The sequence below is a fragment of the Podarcis gaigeae genome, assembly GCF_964106915.1.
Source record: "Podarcis gaigeae genome assembly, chromosome: 16".
NCBI lineage: Eukaryota > Metazoa > Chordata > Lepidosauria > Squamata > Lacertidae > Podarcis > Podarcis gaigeae.
Window position 1 is genome coordinate 31,474,870 of NC_139693.1, and position 27,553 is coordinate 31,502,422.

Here is a 27,553-nt window from a genome sequence, read left to right on the forward strand (position 1 = left end):
GGGCGAGAATGAAGTCCAATATGCAAAAGAATATATTTGCAACACACAAGCACTAAATAGAGGCAAGAGCTTTTTAAATAAACAAATTTAATAAGATTGTTAAAAATTCACTTGAACACATTGACAAAAAGGACTCGAATGTGAATTCTAAACATTAATATGTTTCTAACACTAACCCTTTAGACGCCCCCCTGGCAAGTGTTACAAACTGATCGGCTTGTGCTGCGGCAACACAGGGTTATATGCAATGTGAGTCTTACTGAGAGTACACCCACTGAAATTAATGAGCATGATTAACTTAGGTCCTTTAATTTCATTGGGTCTGCTCCAAGTATGACTTGGTCACTACAACCCCTACTCTTAAATACGAAAAGGTATGCATAACAAGGATAAAGCAAAGAAGTTACAACAAAACACTGTCAATTTCTTAAAGTTGGTCTTCTTTTAAAACCAACAGTCTGAAGATTCTAAGCAAGAATGCTCTTTATACACCATAGAGAGCGTCACTTAAGGGGCAGCTGTGCCTTGGAACAGTGGCATATATATTAGCTTAAAGATCAGTGAGTGTTGAGAGCTTATTTTCAATATTGTGGAAGGCATCGTACCTCAGAGTGATAGTGTTTTTAGCAAGCTATTTTAAGTTGGTTTGGACTTCCTAGATAACCATATACCATTGTGACAGATTTATAAAAGCTGACTTCTAAATTAAGCACCTCTAAATATTCCACTACAGAAGTCAATAAATTCCTTCTATAGTCTCTTGTCAAAATCATAGAAACCAATATTAGAAGGCAGCTTCAATATGTATATCTGTTGAACAGCACTCTAATTTCTAATGGAAAATTATACAGAAAAGAATAGTCATGTAAGGGAATTGAGGTGCACCCAAGAGAGGCTGTATATTTGCATGCCCATTTAAACAATGGGATAATGATAAAGACCCAGCCACTCTGGAAATATTTATTTTGTAATTTACATTTAGACCACCTACATTAAATATACAAAATAATAAATGGATGGTTACAGCATCTGTTCAAGTCTTTAAACTATAAGGGAACAGCTTAAAAAAACCTGCATCCAAAAGTGTTGGAAAGTTAAACATGGTTACTGTTTACATAAGAGAACAGCGCTTATTAAAAAGCAAGATAAAAATGTTACAAAAGGCACTAATAAAACTGGAAGAATCTTAAGTGCGGTTCTGGAGTTTTGTACCAAATCATCACACTCAGAAACAGTATACAAAATGCTCACACTTGGTATAAGGAAGCCACGACAGCTCTATGTGCAGTAGAGATCTAGGCTACTAAAAAGGCTTGCAGTGAATACAGCCACTAATAACACAGACTTTATCAAAGTCTGAAGGAGTCCTTCCAAAATGTCAAAACGTAAGCTGCCCGAAGTTTGACTATTTTAATGGCAGCTGCATTATCTATTCCAGAAGTCTCCAAAAGGGAATTAGTTTTCCTGTAGCTAACAAACTTTAGCTGTGGCCTTTCATTTAAAAGTTAATGTGCCCTGCCCCCCCCCCCCCGAAGAACAGCAAAATCTGCCCATGATAAGTGGGATTATGGTAAAGAAATTGTTTGGATACAAAATATTAAGAACACAGGGCACTAAAGTGTTTGGCTCTTTTAAAATACCTCTAATTAGATAAATTAACAAACTATAAATTTGCAGTCTACATACATAGAAAAGAGCTTTCCTCCTTTCAGCTCAACTGGAAGACCTTAAAACTTGACAACTTGCCTTGAGTTCCCTTTAATCTACAGTTGCTACAGTGAAAGGGATCCCAGTGAGAAGCGCTGTACAGATAGTAAAATGGACATGGATAAATGTCCAAGAAAAGTAACTTCTAGGTTCTAGGAAATGCTTAAACTCTTCAGGTGCTCTAATTTAATTTACTAATCTGCAAATCACCAATAATCTGGTAAATGGAATAAAAATATTTGCTACAAGCAGCCCTTTCTCTGACAGCAATAAATAAAACGAGTTTGGGGTACATTATTTGTCTTTCAACACCCTATTTTACGCCTTCCTTTTAAAAATACTTAACTGAAATTTTAAAAAGAGTCACATTCTAATGGATGAGCGGGTGCTTAGAAGTGATGGCGCTTAGATAACATAACGTAGTTCACATATGCTGGGCTGTACCATCCAGGGCTCCCAGAATCTGGCGAGAAGCTGGCAGCACCTACATTGTACTTCCCAGGACTACCAAATACTGGACTGCTCTTTCCTGGGCTACAGCATGCCAGACCACTTGAAGGGCTTGAAGCTGTTTGAGACTTGAATCTTCCTTTTAGTGATGGAGTTGACCAGCTGGAAGAAAAGACAACACTTTTTATATATCAGGAAAATGTAACAAGGCGGAGAAGTTGAATTGCTGTGAGAACCTTTATTCTAGATATCAATACCCACATATAGTTGAGACATTATATTTAAATGCAAGCATTTATCACTGAATATCATTTGTAAGTAAACTGGCTGTTGTCTTCTAAGAAAGACCCTGTCCAGGTGGTTATGCTTTGAGCACCCAAATACCTCGGGTTAAGAACTTAATTTGTTCCGGAGGTCCATTCGTAACCTGAAACTGTTCTTAACCTGAGGTTCCACTTTAGCTAAGAGGGCCTCGCACTGCACAATTTCTGTTCTCATCCTGAAGCAAAGTTCTTAACCCAAGGTACTATTTCTGGGTTAGCAGAGTCTGTAACATGAAGTGTCTGTAACCCAAGGTACCACTGTAGAACAGTTTAGTTAATTACAGTCATACCTCGGGTTGAAGTAGCTTTGGGATGAATATTTTCGGGTTGCACTCCGCTGCAGCCTGGAAGTAACAGAGTGCGTTACTTCTGGGTTTCACTGCTCGCGCAGACGCTCAAAATGACGTCACACGCATGTGCGGGAGCGGCGAATTGCGACCCGCAGACACAGGTTGCGTTTGCTTCAGGATGTGAATGGGGTTCCGGAACAGATCCCGTTCGCATCCAGAGGTACCACTGTAGTTCTTAGTGATATGCAAGACTTAGTATTATGCAAGCCTAGAGGTCAGCCAGGTTCTGGTGAGAAAGTCTTGGAACTGTGAACTCTTAAAAGTAGCTGCGGAGTTTTGACTTGACCCTGTGCTTTCCTCTGTCCCACCTCCAAACTGGAAGTAAACACTTTTGCTTGTATTTGAACATGACAGGATTGCCAACTGCCTGTCAGGTACTGAAGAAGGCACTATGCCTCTACCTCATGTTTCAAGCTGAGGAGAGAAGACAGAGCGAATTTCCCGCCCTGCCAGTAAGAACTAGCTACTGGGGAAAGGTGGGAAACATAATGGCCAATCAGTTCATTAGCAAGCATTATGCCATGGCCACACTATAAACCTATAAGCCGTACCACACAGACCAGGTTTAGTCCTTTTAGCAAGCCATACCCATGGAGCACATCAGCTAACTTTTATTGAAACCAAGTATACCTTTGTCGGTCAGAAGGAGAGTAGGACTGAACGGACACACTCCACTTGTAAATAGCAGGGTATTTTTGTGGATCCATCTCTAACCCATGTAATGCTGTTAACACATCATTGTCCAGCTTTGTTGGCTGTTCCCTAGAGACAGAAAGGGAGCTAGATTAGGAAAACAGAATCTGGCAGTGCCACAATCCCCAATGATTATTGCCCACAAGACAAGCGGTCAGTTTGTTAAGCAACAGTCCATTTCATACCCTAAGAGAAACAGCTGCTTGGCTTTTTCGTTTGAGGATGAGACTTTTAGGAGACATTGCGAGGACATCTCAGACTGCAATTCAGAATTGCAAGACTGTTTTGTCTCCCCTCCCCGGACATCAGTTTCTGCTGACAGCCTCCCCGCTTCTAGTGGTGTTTTTTCTTCTGTCCTTATTTTTGTATCCTCAGCAGCTGCACCTGCCTTGAGAAGCGGTGAATAAGTCTTAGTGAGATGGTCCTTAGGTTTTCTAAGCTGCCTTGTATTTTCCATCTGAGCACTCTCACACCCGCTTTTTGTGGCAGCCTGGCTTGGCTTCTCTGGTGAGCATTCTCCTGCCACCATCTGATCCTGACAAGACATCTTATCAAATTCTTCCATTAAATTGGAAACCAGAGATGGAAGGCACTCTTCTCCTCGACTTGGGTGCCTCCTATGAGGATTTACTGTCCTATCGCTGGTCACAGGGCTACAAAATCCATTTTTACTGGCAGGAACTCCTTTCTCCAAGTGCCTATCAGAAGTTTCTGCTGCAGGCATTATGCTTTCAGTCCGCTCAATGGACAGGATGTCACACTCTGAGCTTCTGATGTCGGTGATGGTTGGTTCATTGGATGCAACAGTTCGGCTGCAATTTCTGGCAGCATTCTGCCTGTTCTTCACTTCTTCCAAACTCATATCATCATCATCAAGAAATGCCCCAACAGAAATAGAATTGCAGCTTTTTTTACTTTTGCCTTTAAAACAAAATAAAAGAATTTTGGTGTGTGGCATCTCATCTGCCTGATTAGTCAGTTTTTAATAACAAAAGTTCTATATTCCACTTTGTTTTTAAGGGACTCAGCAAGATTCAAACAAACAATGTTAACCGACCCAGCGCTGCAATACAAATAGCATTCTCTCATCAATACTGGAAATTGGAGGTTTCCAACTACTGGCTCACATCTATGTCTTGGCTTCGTTTTAGTTACTCTCACTCTATACCACAACTGGGAATGCAAGATGGGGCACCACTACCCTTTAGCTGTCAGATACCGCTCCCTGAAAGATAAGGGCTGCTGACTTGAAATCCCCAACCAAAATAAACCTGGACTGATGCTGCCTTGGCTAAAGGGGCATGGAAGACAGCTTGCAATCAAGCAGTAGCCAGATGATGTGAAAACCTAACTGAGGAAGCTTTGTACAAAGCCTGAAGCAGCTCCTTAGAGCAGGTCTGAGAAAACTACCTAGGGATGAGGGAGCTGGGCTATACCTGCACAGATTGGAAAAGTTTTGGGGAAACATTTCTAGCCAGAATCTGGTAATGCTCAGTCACACTTCCCTTATACCCAATGAGTGATATCCAACTAAGTCATATCTGACTAAGAGCAGACCCTCTGAAATTAATGGACTTAAAGAGTGATTCATGCCCATTAATTTCAATGACTACTCTTGCGTATGACTGACTAGATATTGCCAATTACGCTAAGTATTCCATCCAACAATCACATGTCCCACCTCCATCTACAGAATGTACAGCTGGTTCAGTGGCGGCAAAATATGCATTTAGGACAACACAGGGGTGCATTTTCTGCTTGTCTCTCTTCAACTCTGTTGCTTAATCCCTTTGCTCAGTACACTGATATTCCTCATCCAGTTTGACAGTTTTCTGGGTAGCAGTTACCCCACTTATTGGGCTGGTATGGGGAGAGACTGAACACAACACAGCTACAGCAATTCCTGTGCCTCATCCTTGTTGCAGATGGCATAAGCCCAAAGAATCCATCAACAAACCCTTGCCTTCATAAAACTTGGGAGTTTCCCCCCTTAAGCTTACAAACAAAACTCAATTCACAGCTGGGGGGGGGATTTTATAAGAGAGACTGAAGTCTTCAAAAGAAATATTATTTACACTGTTTAGAATACAATCTATTAATTTGTTCAGCACCTCTACTATAAAAGTTTGATACAACTGTCACTTTGACCTGATTGCTCCAAGTGTAACAGTGGGGATATCAGTAAGGCTACGGAGTTCAATTTGTAGCATGGAAGGCATGTTCTGAAAGTCCCAGCAACATGAAAGTGATTTTTTAATTCTTTGGCCCATCCCCAAGAACCCGACATCATAATTTCTGCATTTTTATTATTCCCAAATATACTAACAAGCAGCGACCTTCCAGTTCAATACTGGCCTCAGGGATTGCCATGAATAGGCACTTGCCTAGAGTTCGCATCCCAGCAGGGGTCTCATTAACAGGAGCCCCAGAGACTCTGTGAGAGGGAGCCCCACAGAGAATGCCTTGCCCAAAGGCCCTAGAAACTTATACTGCTCTAACTTATACTTCTAAAGTGTCCTGTGCTAAGCGACTAATCTAACACTGGTAAATCTCAAAACTTGAGAAATTTTTATTAGACTTATTTTGGAACGTCTGAAAAATGATCTATACAGTAATCAAACATTTTCTAACCTTCAGCTACTAAGAGATTCTTTGCTCTTACCAGAAAGCTGTGGGGTTTTGTATCTGTTGTGGGTTTCATTCTCCCCTTTCTCTTGCTGAGCCTTATAGCTCATTTCCCGTTGACTCAGGTATGCTTCTAGCCTTTGTAACCCCTCCTGGGAAGACAGATCAACAAAACAGCCCAGAAATTCCCAGTATTCAACCCACGGGAACCCCAGTTCATGAGCTAACTCCCTGCAATAAACAAGATAGAACGAATCATTTGTGAAGACATAAAATTAATTTGACAAGTTTACTAAAACACATGTTTAATTAACCAGCCCCAAGTCTGTACATCAACTGTAAAAAAACTTTTAACAAGTGAATTCTGCACCAAGCATGACCATAAGCCTTCACCAAATTCTTTTTAATTGTTATATTTCCCGCATTTTCAAAAAACAATTCAGAGTAATTTCCATCCCATCTTGCTTTCTACTGTCAAAGCATATGAGCAATCTCAACAGAAATTCTATTACTGAATGAAACCTTTAAAGGCACATAAAATACTCTTAACACAAAATAAATTAAGCATTCTATGAGAAATAAAGAGACAGAAGCTTGCCAAAAACAGCACATATAGATGTATGCACTGGACTGCTAAGTCTACTAGCATTGCTCCTGTTTCTGCAATGTATTTATTTGGCACTTACAAAACACAGATGATGCAAATAAGGCCAGGTGGTAGGAAAAGTGAAAATGTGTAGACGAAATGGTTCGGGAAAGGCAGGGTGCAGGAAAAATGAGCATTGCCTGACAAGTAAAGGAGGTTCCAACATGGCAAAAGACATAAGCATGCAAGTGAAGGAAGAGGGGGAAGGAGAAGAAGATAGGGAATGAGCGAAAGTTGCTAATGGACCAGAAGCTTGACACGGATTTGGAAAACATGGACCCAGGACAAAACAGCGCAGTGACTTCTGCACTGAAGACAGAATAAGCCAATGAGGAAGAGGTTTTAATAAAGTAAGCTGTGTATTGCGTGAGCAGGACCAGGAAGGATAAAAATAACAGTGCAGAATTCAACATTCTTAGAATGTCAAGATCTTTTTCATATGGTTGCAGAAGTCAGCTTTTGTTGGGACGCTATTTCAATTTAAGCACAAAGTGTTCACAATCCTGGATGCTGTGATCAGAGCACGGGCTAAGAGTTTTAGCAAAGGTTGGACGTTTTAGTTGCAAAACAAAATGATTGGGAGTTTTTGTTTTTTGAAACATTCTGGGCCCTTAAGGAGTGAGAGAGATGAAAAGCTGCCATAGCTACATGTCATGGAGGTGCAATCAAAGAAGACAGAATGACAGAAGGCATGGAAATCAGGAAACATGATGACAAATCTTAGAGGTAGGTTTGAAGTCATCATCAAGTGATCCTCACTGAGTTCATTTTAAATTCATTTTAAGATCCAGAATATGCTTCAAAATGGACTTCTTAAAAAGCCTGTGTAAAATTTTGTTTTGTTATTGTGGTTTTTTGTTGTTTTTATATTGTAAACTGCCCTGTGATCCTCGGATGAAGGGGGGGGAATAGAAATTTAAAAATAAATAAACAGTCAGTTAAGTTAACAGAACACACTGTCACCTCCAAAGTTCCATTCTCTCTCTGTCCTTATGCACAGATAGACCTTAATAGAAGCTGGGAGCTTTCTCAACAACTGCCTAAGCTTCTCCAGATGCAGTTTGTTCTCATCCATAGCATTTTACCAAGTTTTGATATTTAACACAATTGAAATATCTTTTATTCCTGTCGCTATATTGTTTCATGCATTGATTCTGAAGTACCTTCCAACTCTTTCAACGCCTCTTTCCACATCAGATTTTCTGAGATTGTTAAAAAACCCTGCTCGCTCTCGAGGTGGGGTCTTCCAAAGTCTGTGGAACTCTTCTGCCTTTAAGGGAGGAAAATTGCATTCAGTTACTATAGTTCAATCTAGAACATGCTAATCTTCTCTTCCTAAAAATCTGGAATGAGCATCTTTTAGTCATCCAGAACCATCCAGCTTTCATGCAAACTTCCAATCAACTTAGGGGCCCATCTGATGTAACCCTTTGTGATGCAGAATTTTCTTCAGCATAGTACAGGTCCCAACACCAAATAGCCTTGGGTCACGTGGATGAGGCCCACAATGTAACTTCCAACAGCAACACTGCCCTAGTTTTTGGAGAGAAGTTGTGCTAGCACTAGAGGAGCTGCAAGATCAGAATGTCCCAAGAAACATTACTTTTGCAACACAGGATTTCAGAAGCACAACTTCTATTTCCTACATTTTAACGGACTCCATCTGAACAATTACACAAATGCAGCACAACACCTACTTTATTTGGTTTACCAAGTTAAAGCTAGTCCTATATTGCTTTGCGAAATAGTGACGATCCATATAACCTCGTCAAATGACAGTTTGCTTCAGTGTGTCCACATTATCAGTGTTACTGTCTCTGTTATGAGATTCTACTCATTAAACTATATTCAAAATGAGTTCTTATTCATTTATACAAAATACCAAGAGCAAAGCAAGCTTTACTGACTTTTAAAAACTACAGCTTACACTAGTTATCAGAGGTCTAGAACACCATGTAGCACTAGAGTACATGCATATCTTATGCTAAGAAATTAAGAGCATAACAATGGGTTGTTCCATTCCCCCCCCCCATCAATATAGCCATTGCACTCTTCCCCCAAATACCTCTTTTTTTGTCTCTTGCTTGAGTTTGGTTTTTGTGAAATGTTTTATATGTTATAAGTCTGAGTGGCATATTCACAGTACAAGGGCAGGACATAAATGCCCCCCCCCCCCAGATAAAATAGTAATTTATCAATAAGCTTGAAATGAATAAATTAATTGAAAATATCTAATTCTTTTCAACTACCTTTTCCATAGCTGACATCTTAAGACAGCAATTATTTTCTATGTACTGTATTTTTGCATGTGTGCTTAAGATTATGACACTGAAGGGCAATTAATTCCTCTGAGACAATAAGGTGCTTGGCTATATAGATAAAATGGAGACCTCTAGGGAGCTATTATTTTGTTAGTTTCAAAGAGCACCCAGTGTGGCACTTTATAAATTTAGTTCTTTATAAACAAGGTTCTGCTGTACTTTCAGGTCTATGTAATGGCAAACAAACCTAAGTCCAATTTTAACATAACCATAATTAATAGATTGGCTTGGGCTGCAAGACTGCACTACTGGTACCACCCGCACACACTCAACTCCCCCTCCCCACAAAGTGAAATTGTTAGATAACCCATGTTAAAGTAAAATAAGTGCCAGACTGTAAAAGGGCCTGCACTGCTGGACTTATGAGGATGCAATGGAGGCAGAAAAGTATGCCTTCTTTGCCGCCTTCACTGCCACTAGGTAGGTTCAGTGATGAGTCCTCACTATGCTTTGATTGCGTTTGACTGGAATTTTCCTCCACTCATTCAAGCAGTCTCCCAGCTTTCTTCACAGCAAGTTCTCAAGGCTGGTTTTATTTAGCCCAGACTGAGAAGTGTCACAAAAAATGTTAAACCCACAGAAGGGGGTTGAGGGGGGAGGGAAGAATTTGCATGTGAGGAAGGTCTTTACAATATCTGGGTTTGAAGTCACCTGTGTGCTCCTAAACTTGTAGACCAGGGGTAGGCAACCTAAGGCCTGGGGGCCAGATGCGGCCCATTCCTCTTCTCAATGCAGCCCAGAGACGGTCTGGGAATCAGTGTGTTTTTACATGAGTAGAATGTGTCCTTTTATTTAATATGCATCTCTGGGTTATTTGTGGGGCACAGGAATTCGTTCATTTCCCCCCAAAAATATAGTCCAGCCCACCACATGGTTTGAGGAACAGTGGCCCACGGCTGAAAAAGGTTGCTGACCCCTGTTGTAGACTGTTCTACAGAATGTACCTGATTCTGGACTTCTACAGGTGTACTTGATTTCATTTTAATCCAGCTGTATGATAGCCCAAAGTAACACCAAAAAGGAAAAACAAGACTAAATATTTTCTTGGTTTCTATTACCTTAGAAGGGCTCATTGGGCCTCCATAAGCCCTTACTGTCAACACAGGATCTTTGGGGCTGCCAAAATATCTGGGTAAAGAAGCATGAGGGCTATCATCTGTCTGATCAGGTGACCAAGGTGCTCCAATCACAGGTGGTCCAATCACAGGTTGTGAGGCATTGTCTTCTGCTCTGAAGAGTGGCACATAACACTGACCTAGGTTACAAATAATTGAAAATGGTGTTAAGTTTCTAAGAATGTTTATCATACACTTAAATGCTACCCAGGTCTGTGGTTTCAATTTCCCTACAATTCAAAAATAAAATTCTCACTTGATACTGGATCATTCTGTTTCTACTTCAGAGACCATGTAAGTTTTATTTAACACTCCAGTTAGGTACATAAAATAATACATGTCATTTGCTTCTGGTATCATCCAATAAAAAGTTAAATGATGATACAATTTTTTGGTATTACTTCTGCAGAACCTCTAAAGACAACCAAGATTAAATACAAACCTTTCAAGTATTCCCTGATTTTCTCTTTCAGATCCACAGTTTTATTTCTACTTCTTTCACAAACTACCTGTTAGAAAAAAGCATCAAGGTACTGATTAAAGAACAGAGTAGTTGCACATTTTGTACTGATCTATCCATTTGGAACAGCTAAATAGGCAGCACTTCTGTCCCAATAATTTATAGGTTTAACTATTAAAACCGCACTGCAAGCTACAAATAATTCGGGGAGGCTTTTGCCAACGTACATGGCAGAAAACTACCAGAGAGCACTAAGGTAAAGAACAGTCACGTTTAAACAAAAACCAAAGTGGTCATAACATGTTTTAAGGACAACTTACTTCTGCTGGAGTTTGGTTGTACTTGTTTCTTGGGTTCTTTACAATATCTGGATGTGAAGCAAGCACACTAACCACATCTGGGTTCCCAAATTTGCAAGCAAAATGTAGTGGTGTATCAAATCCCTATAAAAAGAAAAAATACAATTATTTCCTATTCTGGACCCTTGTTTTCACCTAAGTATATATGTGCATTTGGAAAAGCCTCTTCGTTTGCATGGGTGAACAAGATCCATGTGATGCTCACTTGAGGTATGTGAAAAGGTATGTAAATTAATAAATTAAGAGTTGGGATGCACATAACCACATATTAACCCCAATACTGCAGGAGTCCACTGGTTGCCCCATTTTTTGGGTTAATTTCAAGGTGCCGATTCTTGACTTTAACAATTATCTGACTAGACTTCTGGAATAATAATAATAATAATTTATTATTCATACCCCACCCATCTGGCTGAGTTTCCCCAGTCACTCTGGGCGGCTCCCAATCAAATGAAATTTGGAATTTAATTACCTCTTGAGATCCACCGCGTTCATAGGCTTGCCCCATTTAGAGGAACAATGAATATTTTTCCTTTTAAGCAGGCTATTTTGGGGTTGTTAATTTTTAATTTTTTAAAAAAATCTCTTTGATAACTCATTTAAGTTGCAAAACAGATTATGGTTGTGTTCACCCATCACACGAACCCATAAATTAGTGTTTAACTATAGTTTAATACAAATGAGCAATGCATTTGTGGCCCACTGCTTAAATGTCCACATCTCAGTCCTCTCCAGCTCCTGGGTGCACAGGGAGTAACAAACCACATACTGCAGCTTGTTCTATCATCCAAACCTGAGCTGGGTTAAGCTGCAAACCAGGCCCGTAACTCCCCAATTCTAAAACTAAATATCTAAAAACATTACTATATCTTGCCTGACAACAGGCTTCCATGGGATAATCAATAGTAACAAAATCAAGAGATAAAAAAAATTGCTTTAAAAGGCAGTGATGATTGAGGAAGGTAGGGGGAGGCAGTGATGTATAACAATCACTGCTACTGCTGCCCCAACTGCTAATATGGCATTAAGCCGCACTGGCTTTTAATTAAGTCTGCGCTGGAGCTAGACTAAATTACTTGCACTTTATTTGTCTCAATGAGACAAATTAAGTCATGACTAACTTTTCACATTAGTCTAACAGAGCTATCTTTAGGCTGCAATCCAGTCCTCACTTACCTGGGCCCAAGTCCCCTCTAACTCAGAAGGGCTTAATTTCCAGTGGATATGCATTGGTAGCCTGGATCCAACCCCATATGTTCTTTATTTAAAATAACAGGCTAGCAGTGTTATTCTTCAGTATCCAACACAAACAAAAAGAAAAAGAAACTCACCACTTTATCTGGTGTGTTAAGATAAAGGTCAACAATGTATCCAATACGCTTCTGTAACATTATCTCATCATCATCAGGATACATCAATCGCATAAATTCAGGATTTTCCAAAGTGTCCAATAGCAACCGGCAGATACCAGGTTGATTCTCCTTGGCCGCAACATGCATGACATTGTATCTACAGCCTTCCTAAAAAGAAATAGGCACACATTCACTAAATATGAAATCTGAACGATTTGCTAGAGAGGAATACGCTTACAGCAATGTTGTTGTTTTCCCCCAGATCTTACATACACAAAAATTCAGGAAACACAAACATTTACTGTAAAGCCTTCAGTCTACCTGGAGAACTCTATACAGTGGTGCCCCGCAAGACGAATGCCTCGCAAGACGAAAAACTCGCTAGACGAAAGAGTTTTCCGTCTTTTGAGGTGCTTCGCAAGACGAATTTCCCTATGGGCTTGCTTCGCAAGACGAAACGTCTTGCGATTTCTTGCGAGTTTTTCCCCTTCCCCCCCTTTTTCTAAGCCGCTAAGCCGCTAATAGCCGCTAAACTGCTAATAGTGCTAATCCGCTAATAGCCGTGCTTCGCAAGACGAAAAAACCGCAAGACGAAGAGACTCGCGGAACGGATTAATTTCGTCTTGCGAGGCACCAATGTACTAGCAAGCTGATGGTGTTAGGTCTTGCTAGAGGGGAAATCTAAGAATTTGGAATACAGCAAACATGGCACATTTGGGGATACTAGTAAAGCCCCACAACAATGTGCTCAGAGAACAAGCCTCTCTCATATTTATACAAGTTATTGCTACCATTTGAGCCTGTATGTTCAGTTTTTACAGCTTAAAGCAGGCATAGGCAAACTCGGCCCTCCAGATGTTTTGGGACTACAACTCCCATCATCCCTAGCTAACAGGACCAGTGGTCAGAGATGATGGAAGTTGTAGTCCCAAAACATCTGGAGGGCAGAGTTTGCCTATGCCTGGCTTAAAGTGTAGGGAGAGAGAGAGAGAGAGAGAGAGAGAGAGAGAGAGAGAGAGAAGAGCAAACCTGTTTGTAACAAACAGGAACATGATCTGTTTTTTTTAGCACAATGTTGATTGAAAGGATGGAAGATGTGCGTCCCTTGTATGTGTATTTGTGTGTGCATGTCAGCTGTGAGGTGGCTATGACTACTTTTTTGGCATGTAGCACCCAGAAGGGGATGGAAGGTGTTGGTGGGGCCACAAAAGCTAGTCACTCTTGGTTACAGACTTTCCAGAAACAGCCAGCAAATTTAACTATATTTTTTTTACTGATTTTGTTTTCAAACCTCATCCCCCTCCCAATATCATTTTTTTAAAAAGGGAAGCCCCAAAGTTCTCTACATGAAAGAAAGCCGCCAGAAGCAGCACAGAAAAACACTGTAGAACTAACACTATGCCCATCTCTTGTGCAGATGAGTTTTGAAGCCATTTCCCTCGGTTAGCAAGTTGGGGAAAGGATGCAAAGGGTTTAATTCAAACTTCGTTTTGGCAAAAGCCAAACCATTCCCACACCTGAACAATTGTCGGGTTGTCTCCAGAGCCAATGAGATAGCGAGGATTACTCCAGATAAGTTCCAAGAATGCCGTTTCATCTCCTTTCTCAACCGCTTTCCGAAGCTTGGCAGTAAGATCCTGTGTACGAGGACTTTTGTAACTGTTGGCTCTCTCTTTACTAACTGTTTCCATCTCAGGAGAGCATAAGCCGTCTATCAAAATAAAAATGGTATTCTACTCATGATGTGATCTTTGCTCATGAAAGTGTGTCAGGTTATTTTATATGCAAACTCTGTACACCTATTGTTCAGAACTTCTAGGCAGGTAAATTAAGAACAGATCCTTCAGCATTAATTTTAAAATAAAGAATATTTATAAGCTTTAAACCAGTTTAGGAATTCACATGATCCCTGTCAAAATAAAGTTTTCAGAGCTACATTTTAAAAGCAGAAAAAGAACAGCACTGGCAGTATTTTAAGTATAAACTACAGTCCCAACTCCAAAAGCCACTTAAGTAGTTAAAGAACTGGAAAACATTTAAAAGCATCCACTTACCTCTGTTGAACACGGAACAAACTTTCACAGGCGACAAGGATAAGGAGGGCTTATTTGGAGATGGGAAATAGTCGCATATGCCTTTGGCAAATTTCTCTGCATCTTCCCTATTTGTGAAAGCTTTAAATCTTGACCCTTTTATCATTTTAACAGCTTGCAAGGCTTCCTTTTTATCCTCATATACATGCACCCTCTCTGGAACAGAAACAAATCAAATCAGTTTATTTCCATCATGGTAGTCTGCAGGAGAAAATGCTCAAATGAGTTCAAAATTGGCTCGGTGAATTTTACTTTCAGGAAAAGAGACTTAAATTCTTATACATTTTTGACAGCAAATTTGTAATAATATGCCAAATTTGGGGGGTCTTACAGAGAAAGAGAACAATCGTGATAAGATTGCACTAATCTGGCTTATTTCAAATCATTCTCATCATGATTATGATGCAACCCTAAACACTTTTCATCAGCAAGCAAAGAAAGGACAAGCCATTGAAAAATTCCCTACCAAACTACACCAATATGACACTGTCAAAAATCTTTATTGAACAGTTCTCATTGCCTAAGGCATGCATTCTCCCACTCCCATCTAGAATATCCTCTGCTACTATAATAAAAAAATAACAGTATGATATTGAGATAAACTAGGCTAATTTTTCACTGAAGTTCTGATATTTGTACACATCTGGTATTCTTGCAGCTTAAAAATAGTATCTGTATATTCTAGGACTGACTCCATAAATAGCATTAGTCTCCTAAATACTTAATCTCAAATCTAATCCCATACCAAGTAAGGGTGGAACCGAGATCAGTCTTGAAATATTTTGAGCATCCCAAGGGCTGTTATGTCATCCTTGGTTGTTCGGGATTATGCTTCCTCAAAGAGAGAACATTAGATTCTCTAGTTTCAGGCTTGCAGTTTGAAACTCCCATTGTATTAGGCGCATTTTGTGACAGGGAATTTCATTACAGCAAGCAATTTCTAAGCTCTGGACGTGGTACTGCGCCTAAGATTTCAGATTAAAACTGCAGAGTGGAAGGAAAGGAGGACCCTTTTCTGCCTCCCCACTTCCAGCTACTCTCTGAAGACTAGAGAAAAGACCCTCTTAATAACATTAGGGGGTAGGCAGGGGAAGGACTAGACCATGTGAAAAATGAACATAATATTTTAGCTGCAGTTCATTAATTTTCAGCTTTGTATTCTTGTTACAAAAAAAAGTGCGCCTAGACACTCTTGCTGTGCCCATGACTTAGGTTTAAGGTGCCATTTAGCTCCTAGCTTTCATCTTAGTTTCTAACACTGGCTTGCAGTACCTATTGAAAACTGCTTAATTGCAAGAATTTCCTTTCAATTTACTTCCCAATGGAATGCTTAATGGTAGATTACCAACAAACTCTTCTACAGTAATAATGAATATAGGAAAAACCTGAAGCTAGAAATACGTGAAAAGGCTATATGAAAGAACACATGATTCTGTTTTTTTGCACTTTAAAAAAAATTAAATGCTGGCCACCCTGGACATTTTATAAAAGAGTGGGGTATACATTTTAAATAACTAATCTGTAAAATAAATGAACAATTACTATTCTCCAATAGCACCCCTTTTCCTCCATGAAAGGTACATTTGCTTAACTTGATCTTTAACTACACTGCAGTGGTAAAAATAAAAATAAATTACCATTTCTTGCCAATATATCATCATAAACCGGACATACACCATAGTATAGCAGAGGCTCCTTTGATGGAGTCTGAGAACTGATCAGAGAATCATTGTCTGCCTTGTGCATTAGGGCTTCCTCTTCTGGGGGGTTCAAACCCATACTGTACCCAAAATCGCCATCTTCAGAGGAGCCTATGTGACCATTTTGATTCCTTGAAGGTTTCTTTGTTTGCAGTTGGCTGGCATCAGCTGCAGCAGTTCCAAGTACATCATTCAAAAGCGAGGTTTCTGCCTCTAATTCTCCTTGCTGTTCCAAGAGTGCCTGGGCCAATCTTTTTTCAAAAATTGATCTCGTTGTAAGTGTAAGAGGCCCACATTTCTGTCCAGCTTTAACGATCTCTTCTCTGAGCTCATCAGAAGTTAGCTGCTTTAATCGTGATAAAATAGCATCCATTGTTACCGTTCCTAGAGAGGAAAAACAACCACCACCAAATGAAAAGACGACCAAACAGATTATTAGCTTTGAGGGCTCAAATACTGAAGAGCAATTTCTCCTAATAAGTCAGCTCATTGTTATCAAAGAATAGGTGAGTGAAAGCTAAAGGGGTAATTGGGGCTGTGTGAACCCTATGGTAAGTTTTTAAATCCCTAAAGGAGGAACACTTGCTTGCATGTGAACCTGTTCATTCATTAATACCTTCCTCAGAGGTGGTTGGTCCCATAACGTTCGAATCTTCTCCCAAGGGTTGCTTAGCTTGGCTCTCACTGAGACTAGTCTAGCTGAAGGTGCAGGTTGAAACAGTGTACAGAAAACCAAAGTCTCCAAAGTCAGATACTAGGTTCTCACACTAGTGGATAGCTGCACCAACTGGGAAGAGAAGGGTTGATAAGGTGCTTGCTGGGCAGATCAATGCACTAACTAGAAATGCAAGGGGAGAATTTACACCACTCCTGCACTCTCCTGTATCTGTTTTGGGCATCTGGCCCCCTTTGCAGCTGAAGTATCTTAATAAACCCAGGTGTATGACAAGCATTGCTCAAAGCAACTCTTAAGAATATTTTGTGCCAATCAGGTTTACTAGCTACTTTGCTTCTCAATATTGTCTGGTTGGCCTCTGTTATTTTCTCCTACCGGTGGAGAACCTACAAAGGACTCTATAAGGGCTCTTGTGTCCCCCATAAGAGAATAAGGGCAGATTTTGTTTATTACACTAGCAATTCTGTTCTGAATGCAAAGGTTCAGATTACAAAGACAACTTTGAATTACATCTTACCTCAATCATGTGCATTGTGTGGGAAGATAATAGCACTGTGCAACTAAATTTAAACACACTATGTAATGTTAAAACTTTGTAAGCTCTCAAGTTTACAAATGTATACTATCAACAAGGCAAATATGTGATTAGCAAATGTAGCTGGATGGCTCCATTGGTAAAGCATGTTGGTTCAAGTCCCGCACTGGGCTAAAGATTCCTCTTTGCAGGAATTGGACTAGATGACCCTCAAGAGTCCCTTTCAACACTACAATGCTATGATTCTAATTAAGTAGAGGGGTACAGCACTAAGACAGAAACGCCAGTATTAACCCCTTCCCCATTTTTGTAATATTTCCTAATAATTTCAAAATTTTACAGGGAAATATTTAAAACAGTGGGTTTTTTTCATATATAGTAAAGTTAAAGGAACCCCTGCCCATTAGGTCCAGTCGTGGCCAACTCTGGGGTTGCAGCGCTCATCTCGCTTTATTGGCCGAGGGAACCGGCGTACAGCTTCCGGGTCATGTGGCCAGCATGACTAAACCGCTTCTGGCGAACCACAGCGCCAGAACCACAGCGCTGGTTTAACCCACAGCGCCACCCGCGTCCCTTTTCATATATAGCTACTGTCAATGACTTACAGAATTCAAAGCTATGATTCAGTAAGAGCCTCTTAGGAAACCTGTGTATTCAAATATATAAATTCCAGCCTCAAACAATTTACTTTGTAACTTTATATAATTGTAGTGTTGGAAGGGACCCCAAGAGTTATCTGGTTCAACCTCCTGCAATGCAGGAATCTCAACTAAACCATCCATGACAAATGGCCATCCAACCTCTGCTTTAAAACCTTGAACGAAGGAGAGTCCACAACCTCCCTAGGGAGACTGTTCCCCTTGTATATTAACTACATGCACTGTTTCTCAAACTTGAGTCTCCAGCTGTTGTTGGACTACAGCTCCCATTATCCCAAGCTAGCAGGACAAATGGTTAGGGATGATGGGAGTTGTAGTCCAACAACAGCTGGAGACTCAAGTTTGAGAAACACTGACTAATGCTAGCGGCAAGAATACTGAGCACCATTTCAGTACTTAGTCATTAAGCATCTGGCAGGAAGCTTTAGATCCACGTCTGCTCTTCTACTTAAAAAGAGAATGAAACAGATGCAAGAATTCAACCATAAAAGGAAAACTGGAAGAAGTTTTAAAATAGATTAGAATAAATAGAATATTTCAGTGGGATAAGAACATCAAATATACTCAACCATTTAACCTACTGCCTCTATTTTTAGGTCACAACAAATTTACTGCCCACGTTCCCAGTGAAGTTAATAATTTCAAACAGATTAGCTACTTATTAACATTCAAAGTAAACTGATTCTCCTGGCATAAGATTGTGTTATGGAGGGTGCAGTTACTTGTCTCAAAAGGGAATTTACTAAGAAAATATTAGACAAAATCAATAAGCATGCAAATACTAGTCTGAGTTTAGGAGAATTAGAACCAAATACAGTGGCACCTCAGTTTAAGAACAGCCCTGTTTTCAAACTACCGTATTTTTCGCACCATAGGACGCACCGGACAATAGGACACACCTTGTTTTAGAGCAGGGAGAACAAGAAAAAAAAAAACTCCCCCTCTCTGCCCAGCGCCCCTTCAGCGAAGCGGCAGGTGGCGCTGCGCAGAGAGGGGGAGAATTTTCCCCCTCTTGTTTTCCCGCTCTAAAACAAGGTGTCGTTTAAGGTGCGTTCAGGCGGCTACCTTGGAAGCCTGGAGAGCAAGAGGGGTCGGTGTGCACCGACCCCTCTCGCTCTCCAGGCTTCAGGTTCCTTTCGACCTGCTCTTTGGGGCTGGCAGGGGGAAGCCCACCACCAGCCCCAAAGAGCAGGTCAGGGAGCAGCGGAGAGGCTGCTGCCATAGTCGCGCGTCACTTCTCCAGCTGGGAGAGGGTCACGGGGGGCTTCTTTAGCCCCGCGCGCGCTCTCCCGGCTGGAGAGGTGACGTGCAGCTATAGAGGCTCCTGCCATAGCCGTGCGTCACCTCTCCAGCTGGGAGAGGGTCGCGGGGCTATGGCGTCTTCGCTCCATAGGACGCACACACATTTCCCCTTCATTTTTGAAGGGGAAAAAGTGTGTTCTATAGAGCGAAAAATACGGTATTTGGTTTATGAATTCCACAAAACTGAAAGTAGTGTCCCGGTTTGCAAACTTTACCTTGGTCTCAGAATGGAAGCTGAACAGTGGAAGGGCACCGGCAGCAGGAGGCTTCATTAGGGAAAGTACACCTCGGTTTAAGAATGGTTTCAGTTTAAGAACGGACTTCCGGAACAGATTAAGTTTGTAAACAGAGGTACCACTGTATAAGAGTTCTTGTTAGAAGCATTCCTAAAAACTATTTAAGAAAACTAGGATGCAGTCAGGGAAAGTAGGTGGGTGAGGATGCTGGCTGGTGGTGCTATCAGAAGAGAATAGATCATGGATGAATTATTATTATTATTAATAATAATAATTTATACTCTGCCCTCCCTGGCCAGAGCCAGGCTCAGGGCGGCCAACACCAATAAAATTACAATAAAACATAATATTGGGGGGGACCAGTTTATTAAAATACGGGTTAAAATACTATTTAAAATGCAGCCTCATTTTAATAGTAGCCCATAAATCAAAACCATAAGGGGAGGGAAACATATGGGTGAGACTGAGTCCAAACCAAAGGCCAGGTGGAACAGCTCTGTCTTGCAGGCCCTGCGGAAAGATGTCAAGTCCCGCAGGGCCCTAGTCTCTTGTGACAGAGCGTTCCACCAAGTCGGGGCCAGTACTGAAAAGGCCCTGGCCCTAGCTGAGACCAATCTAACCACCTTGCGGCTTGGGACCTCCAAAGTGTTGTTATTTATGGACCTTAAGGTCCTCCGCGGGGCATACCAGGAGAGGCGGTCCCGTAGGTACAAGGGTCCTAGGCCGCATAGGACTTTAAAGATCAAAACCAGCACCTTAAACCTGACCCTGTACTCCACTGGGAGCCAGTGCAGCTGGTAAAGTACTGGATGAATGTGATCCCGTGGCAAGGACCCCGTAAGGAGCCTCGTCGCAGCCTTCTGCACCCGCTGGAGTTTCTGGGTCAGCTTCAAGGGCAGCCCCACGTAGAGCGAGTTACGATAATCAAGCCTGGAGGTAACCATCGCATGGATCACTGTGGCCAGATCAGGGTGAGAAAGGTAAGGGACCAACTCCCTGATATGGCAGAGATAGAAAGATGCCACCTTTGCCTCCATGGAAAGGGAGGCGTGGAAGGTTACACGCAAGCTCTTGACAGAAGGCGCTGGCTTTATAGTAAGAGAAAAGGAGGTTGTGATGGTAATAAGAGAGTTTGGTTAATGGGGCTTTTGGAAAGTGTTTAGGTAAAAATCAGAAGAGATCAGGTAAGATATTTTGAGGGAAGGCTGAGAGAAAAGGGTTAATATTTAGAGTGGATGGCTGTGGATTGTAAAGAAATGATGACCTGAGTTTTGGAGGTGAAACAACTAAGGGAGAAAAAATGAGCAAAAAAATGGAAGAGAGCAGGAAACAGGAATCTGACTGGAATAAAACAGGATTTTGCCAAATGATATGATTGCCAGAAAAGAAAGGAAAAATCAATCTGTTTCCTTGTTCTAAGAGGCTGCTTTGTTTTTGTTTGTTTGTTTGTTTTAAGTATGGGTACATCTTCAGCAGCAAAAGGATAAGGAGATATAGTCCAGCCCCCCACAAGGTCTGAGAGACAGTGGACTGGTCCCCTGCTGAAAAAGTTTGCTGACCCCTGGTGAAAAGAATCACCTCTGTTCTACCAAACATTGTGCCAGTTGGTATAAGGTATATTCCAACAACATAATCAAGGTACAGCAGTCTTGAGTAATATTCCACTGCACTTTTTCCTAGCACCTCAAGGATAAGGGCAATTCTTATTTGGCTAAAAACAAAAGTAGAAAAATATTGTGGAAAACTCAAAACACAGTAATTAGAGTAAAACAGTGTAGGTGGCATGCCCCATACAAGAAAAATCTATTTAAGAGCAAAGGGAAAAGAAATATGGTAAGGAAGTGCAGGTTGAAATCTGAGCTAACTTTTCTGGGCAAGGTTTTTACATTTAAAGAGTCTCAATAAAGTATTCATGTCAATAAGAACTCCATGTGTGAAAGACTCCCAAACTGTGAGTCAGCGCTGGCAGCTGGAATTCATCTTAATAAATGTATTGATGAGTAGGCAATTACTCTGCAAGTGGAATGTTCCCAGGAGTAGGCAGGCTTGCAGCAACAGTTCAGATGTATTAATAGAGGTGTAACTATAAATACAGATCTCTTTACATAGGGATGTCCATCAATTTGGGGGAAGAATCATCCACACTTATTTATAAAAGTGCCCAAAATATATACTAGGTCAAGGTGAAGTACATCTGCAGGCTTAAAAAAAAAGCAATTAGGAAATCTGCAACAACTGGCTGGGTGAGACTAAAAAACAAAAATCTAAAGGTTTAAGTAGAAAAACTGAGAAATATTAAAGAAATCAAGTGGAACATCAAGAAAGAAGTGCAAGAGAGAAAATATGAGACTACAGGATGTGATAAGACAGGCTATGCTGTACAAACTCATTAACTTTAGTGAGATAAATTTCTGACAGCTTGAAATCTCAAGTCATTAGACCTGAATGACTTTTCTCTTCCCTATCCCTAGTTCTCTCACCTGTTCTCTCAGGTCCCGTCCCCCCCATTCTTGGGTGCTGGGGTTTAATCAGAGCAGACAGGCTGAGCTTGTTTTTCTGCCACAGAATGACAAAGGGAGATGATGGCCTTGACATTAACCCACAGCAAAAGCCATCATGTCAAAAAGCCTACAGGTAACTGAGGGGTTTTTACACAGAGGGCTTTGGCAAGGTGTTCTGGGAACAAGGAGGAAACTGGCCAGAACTCCATGCGCACTGGCTGGGAGAAACTTCACCAAGAGAGCAGGGGGCCATGACTGACTGCTGGACCCAACCTTGCTGAAGCTATGAGAGGAGTCACAAGACACTTTTGGGGTGTAACGTTCTGGGCCCCCCTCCACTGCAGGCTTCAGGTGTAAATGTGTGTGAATAAACCATATTTCCTAGAGACTGCAGACTCTGATGTGCCTTGATTTCCACCGAGCACAACGCTGGGTGGGTGCTTGGAACCCCCTGGAATCTTGTTATCGCTGAGCAGAGATTGGGGTGGCATGTAACAATATAATGACACTCATCTCCAACATGACAACTACTATGAGAATTAAGCTAAATACTAGACACAAATTAAAAGTAAGGTTAGACAACATTATGTTCTTGATTAATTAAAACAACTGCATGTTATTTCCACATAATCTGCATGGTATATGCTTACACCAGTCTCCACACAGCTTCCTCTGCTCCTGGCTCCTGTTTGCTTCTCACATTAGAAGGATTTCCACTCTTGCGCTTTGTTAAATACCATACACATTTATGTCATTATTATTATTACTGAGTTTTAACTAGGCTATACTTCCAGTAATCATACTAAAATCAATTGTTAGCCATGGTGAACTTAAATTCATCATTTTCAACGTGTCTATGATCTAACCCAATATGTATCTGCATTCGCTTTGTACACCACCTTGAAGGCCTCTATTGCCCAAAGGCCTACAAATAACAAATGAGACACACAAAAAACAAAAACCACCATATAATCCAGGCACCCCTAAACTCGGCCCTCAAGATGTTTTTGGGACTACAACTCCCACCATCCCTAGCTAACAGGACCAGTGGTCAGGGATGATAGGAATTGCAGTCCCAAAACATGTGGAGGGTGCCGAGTTTGGGGATGCCTGATATAATCCATCCTATTATTTTTTTAAGACCAACGCTTAGGGCTTTTTAGCGTCATACAAACTTATGAAAAACCACCAGGGGGAAAAGAAAGAAACATAAAACCAGAGCCACGTCACAGGAGATAAGGACAATCTTAAAAGATTATTAAATCTATGAAGGAAAACAAAATATTAAAATGTATTTTGAGAAGGAAAAAAGCACAATCGCATTTGTTGCCAGTTGTTGCAAAGCACGGACTCCCCATGCACACCAGGGATCATAACTCTACCAAGGCAAAACGAAATACAGTATATGTATATATATATGTGTGTGTGTGTGTGTGTGTATAAAATCGTTCAGAGATCATTCTTTCCACAAGAAAGCCGTGACGCTCAGTTGCCAAATGGGCACATGCTATAAGAAGAAGAAGCCGCAGGAGCAGAGAGGTCTCTCCCTCTCACCTTGGTGGGGGCTCCCGCGGCAGCGCTGCTTCTCCTCGGCAGCAGGCGGCGGAGTAGTCGAGGCGGCGGCGGCGGACAAGGAGGCCCCCTGGGCGGCAGGTCCGGGGCCTCGGCAGCGGCGCCGGCCGCCGGGCCTCCTCTCCAGCAAGCGCAGCATCCAGCCTAGGGCGCCGATCACCGCGCAGGCGGCCAGCAGCTCCCAGGTCGGCCAGCGGGACCACGAGGCCTCCCACAACCCGGCCCAGCCCGGCCAGTCAGCAGCAGCGGCGGCGGCCGCCGCCGCCCAGCGCTCCATCGCTCCCCTCTTCTTCCCTCTGGAACCGAGCGAGGGAAGGAGGGATGAGGGAGCCAGTGCGCGCGCGTGCGCGGACGATTCCCACCGCCCCACCCCCTCCCGCAAAAGGGGAAAAAAACCACACACCACACCACGCCCTTTAAGGGACAAGTCCAAGTACCTCAGGAAAAGCCTCCCGGCTTCCGTCTCTTTCCCTCGCGCTTTTTTTCCTCCCTCCCTCTCCTCGCGGAGACGGCTCAGTGCGCAGGCGCCTCGCGCGCGAGGACCTCTTTCAACGGCCACTTGCCACAGTAAACCCGCAAGAGGGCTGTCTAGTGTACTGCCTGTCAGGAATTTTTATAACAGTTTAGCGGAAAAAAGGAAATGTCTTTCTCCCAAGTGGCGCTTAGCTTAGTTGAACGGGGAGCGTTTTATTTATACGGACCCCCCGCAAGATTCCTGCATTTGAAGGGGGTTGGACGACCCTTGGGGTCCCTTCCAGCTCTCTATGAGGTGAAAGCCTTATAACACGGAGCCCCTTCCTTAGAATGGCATTCACGGGTTTGAGGCTGCCTGTTCTTGGTGTGAGGGGGGAGAAATAAGCGAGGGCCAGGGACTGAGCGAGGATAAAAATGGAAAGGGTTTTGGCAAGACGCCAGGCTGGGTTTCCTGCCGGCCCCCCCCCCCCCGGTTCCCTGACAGGAATTTTAATCCAAAGGAAAACAGATGAGGGAGCATCGGAGGCGATACCAAATCGCATCGAGCCACGTCACGGGTGGGAATGTTGCCGCGGCGCATGATGGGAAATGAAGTTTCCTTTGGGAGTCTGACGGCGGCCTTGAGCGAGGCGCCGCCCCTTTAACCCTAAGGCTAGAACTGCGTTGATGGGAAGGAGGGAGGCCACGTGCCATACACATTCCCAGAAACAGACGGATTGCAAAGTGCCACTTTTAATTTATTTTTCATTTTATGCATCGTTTTCAGTTTTACAAGTCTGCACGATATTTGGCCGAATACAAACCATAAATTTATCATCAACTTCCCTTCTCCGTGGTTCATTTTATTAAGCCTTTATTGGTTCAAAATTGGGAAAGGAGTACGACAAGGCTGTATATTTGTCTCCCTGCTTAAGCTTATATGCAGAATTCATCATGCGAAAGGCTGGGCTGGATGAATCCCTAGCCGGAATTAAGAAATATCAACAACCTCAGATATCAACAACCTCAGATATGCAGATGACACAACATTGATGGCAGAAAGTGAGGAGGAATTAAAGAACCTTTTAATGAGGGTCAAAGAGGAGAGCGCAAAATATGGTTTGAAGCTCAACATCAAAAAAACGAAGATCATGGCCACTGGTCCCATCACCTCCTGGCAAATAGAAGGGGAAGAAATGGAGGCAGTGAGAGATTTTACTTTCTTGGGCTCCATGATCACTGCAGATGGTGACAGCAGTCACGAAATTAAAAGACGCCTGCTTCTTGGGAGAAAAGCAATGACAAACCTAGACATCATCTTAAAAAGCAGAGACATCACCTTGCCAACAAAGGTCCATATAGTTAAAGCTATGGTTTTCCCAGTAGTAATGTATGGAAGTGAGAGCTGGACCATAAAGAAGGCTGATCGCTGAAGAATCGATGCTTTTGAATTATGGTGCTGGAGGAGACTCCTGAGAGTCCCATGGACTGCAAGAAGACCAAACCTCTCCATTCTGAAGGAAATCAGCCCTGAGTGCTCACTGGAAGGACAGATTGTGAAGCTGAGGCTCCAATACTTTGGCCACCTCATGAGAAGAGAAGACTCCCTGGAAAAGACCCTGATGCTGGGAAAGATGGAGGTCACAAGGAGAAGGGGACGACAGAGGACGAGATGGTTGGACAGTGTTCTCAAAGCTACAAACATGAGTTTGACTAAACTGCGGGAGGCAGTGTGTTATGTATTGAAGTTCTCACCCTGGCCACCAGGAGTATTGTGTATGTAGTTTTCACTCAGGTCCACGTCAGTTATTTTAGGCGGGAAACCCTGGGTTGTTGTTGCTACATTGTTGACAGCCAGCTGCCTATAAAAGCAGGCTGGCGGAGCTGTTTGCTGTTCAGTTTTCTGTTCCAGCTTACAAAATAAAGAGCTGCTTGGAGAAATCGCTGTGTCGTCTGCCATGTCTACCCACTATTTAACACAGTGGAAGACAGGAGTGCCTGGCGTGCTCTGGTCCATGGGGTCACGAAGAGTCGGACACGACTAAACAACAACATGAAAAAGGGACAAAACTGAACTGCTCCTGGTCCTTAGAGGACGCTCAAAAGCCCGGTAGAGTCTGAGAGTTCCCTGTGGTCGAAGATGTAGAACAAACACAGCCACGGCTTCTAGAGTCATATTTCCCAATCATTTTTCTGAGTGGAACAAAGGTGGAATGGAGAAGATCTGTTGGGTGGTTGATTTTTAGTGAATTTATATTAGTTTACCTTCTTCCATGGAAGGTAAGACTGGAAGAAATTTAAAGAATATTTAGTGAGATACTGTTATATAAGATAATTAGGAAATTCCCTAGAAGTAACAGATTAGGCTAAGGTTAATAATAAAGATTAATAATAAAGATTATCATGGATGACAATTAGAAGTAAGGTTAAGAAGTTTGTAATTAAAGAAGATACTGATGTTATAAATATGAAATTGGGAACTGCTAAATATGTAATAGGATGAAATCCAGATTGGAGGGTGTCGAGGAAGTCTTTTAGCAATGCAAATACACCAGGGAATAAGAAGAAAAAATTCTTTTATTTTGTGTGTTTTTATTGTTGTTAAATTTTTATGTTGTGTCAAATGTAATGTTTTTCTTTTGTGTTTTTGTCTATGTGTTATAAGAGAAAACTAATTTTAAAAAATTGGGAATATATATATATATATATATATATATATATATATATATATATATGTTTACCTTAGTCTGTAACCATCTGCAAACTGCCTTGACCTAGACAGGAAGTAATTAATAAAAGTTGCTACATTGAAGCCTTGCTGGCTTGATAGGATTTTTTCCCTTGACAGAATGAGTTGAATGGAAAGGAGTGCAATGTAAGGCTGTAGTACCAGCGATATGTACCCTAGGTGGCGCTGTGCGGCAATGTTGATTGGTCAAAGCTTGACAGATCATTTAGAGACAGTGCTTTGTACAAATGGTCTACCCAAGTTATTGAATCAGTGGCGCTTCTCCTGTGATCAATTGGCAGTATCGGCTGCCCTTATGTACGGGGGCTGTGTAATAACAAAGTTATTAATATTAGCCTTAAAGGGTAAAGGGACCCCTGACCATTAGGTCCAGTCGTGACCAACTCTGGGGTTGTGGCACTCATCTCGCTTTATTGGCTGAGGGAGCCGGTGTACAGCTTCCGGGTCATGTGGCCAGCATGACTAATCTGCTTCTGGCGAACCAGAGCAGCGCACGGAAACGCCGTTTACCTTCCCGCCGGAGCGGTACCTATTTATCTACTTGCATTTTGACATGCTTTCAAACTGCTAGGTTGGCAGGAGCAGGGACCGAGCAACAGGTACTCACCCCATCGCGGGGATTCGAACCGCCGATCTTCTGATCAGCAAGTCCTAGGCTCTGTGGTTTAACCCACAG

General features: G+C 42.0%; 1 protein-coding gene across 2 annotated transcripts; it reads right to left on the reverse strand.

Annotated features, from left to right (window-relative positions):
• Positions 1-70: 70 nt before the first annotated feature.
• ANKLE2 (ankyrin repeat and LEM domain containing 2) lies at positions 71-24,703 on the reverse strand. Of its 2 annotated transcripts, none has more exons than XM_083717012.1 (13): positions 23,658-24,703; positions 16,132-16,578; positions 14,456-14,650; positions 13,919-14,112; positions 12,381-12,569; positions 11,011-11,133; positions 10,673-10,739; positions 10,174-10,370; positions 7,958-8,064; positions 6,186-6,379; positions 3,709-4,444; positions 3,461-3,592; positions 71-2,319 (listed from the first exon to the last, which is right to left on the reverse strand). In XM_083717012.1, exons 1-13 carry the CDS (start codon positions 23,950-23,952, stop codon positions 2,097-2,099), a joined length of 3,099 nt encoding a protein of 1,032 aa, XP_083573138.1. In that variant the 5' UTR covers positions 23,953-24,703; the 3' UTR covers positions 71-2,096. The 2 variants fall into 2 exon arrangements, with proteins under 2 accessions (XP_083573138.1, XP_083573139.1); XM_083717013.1 differs by having other exon boundaries at positions 24,113-24,607.
• Positions 24,704-27,553: the final 2,850 nt, after the last annotated feature.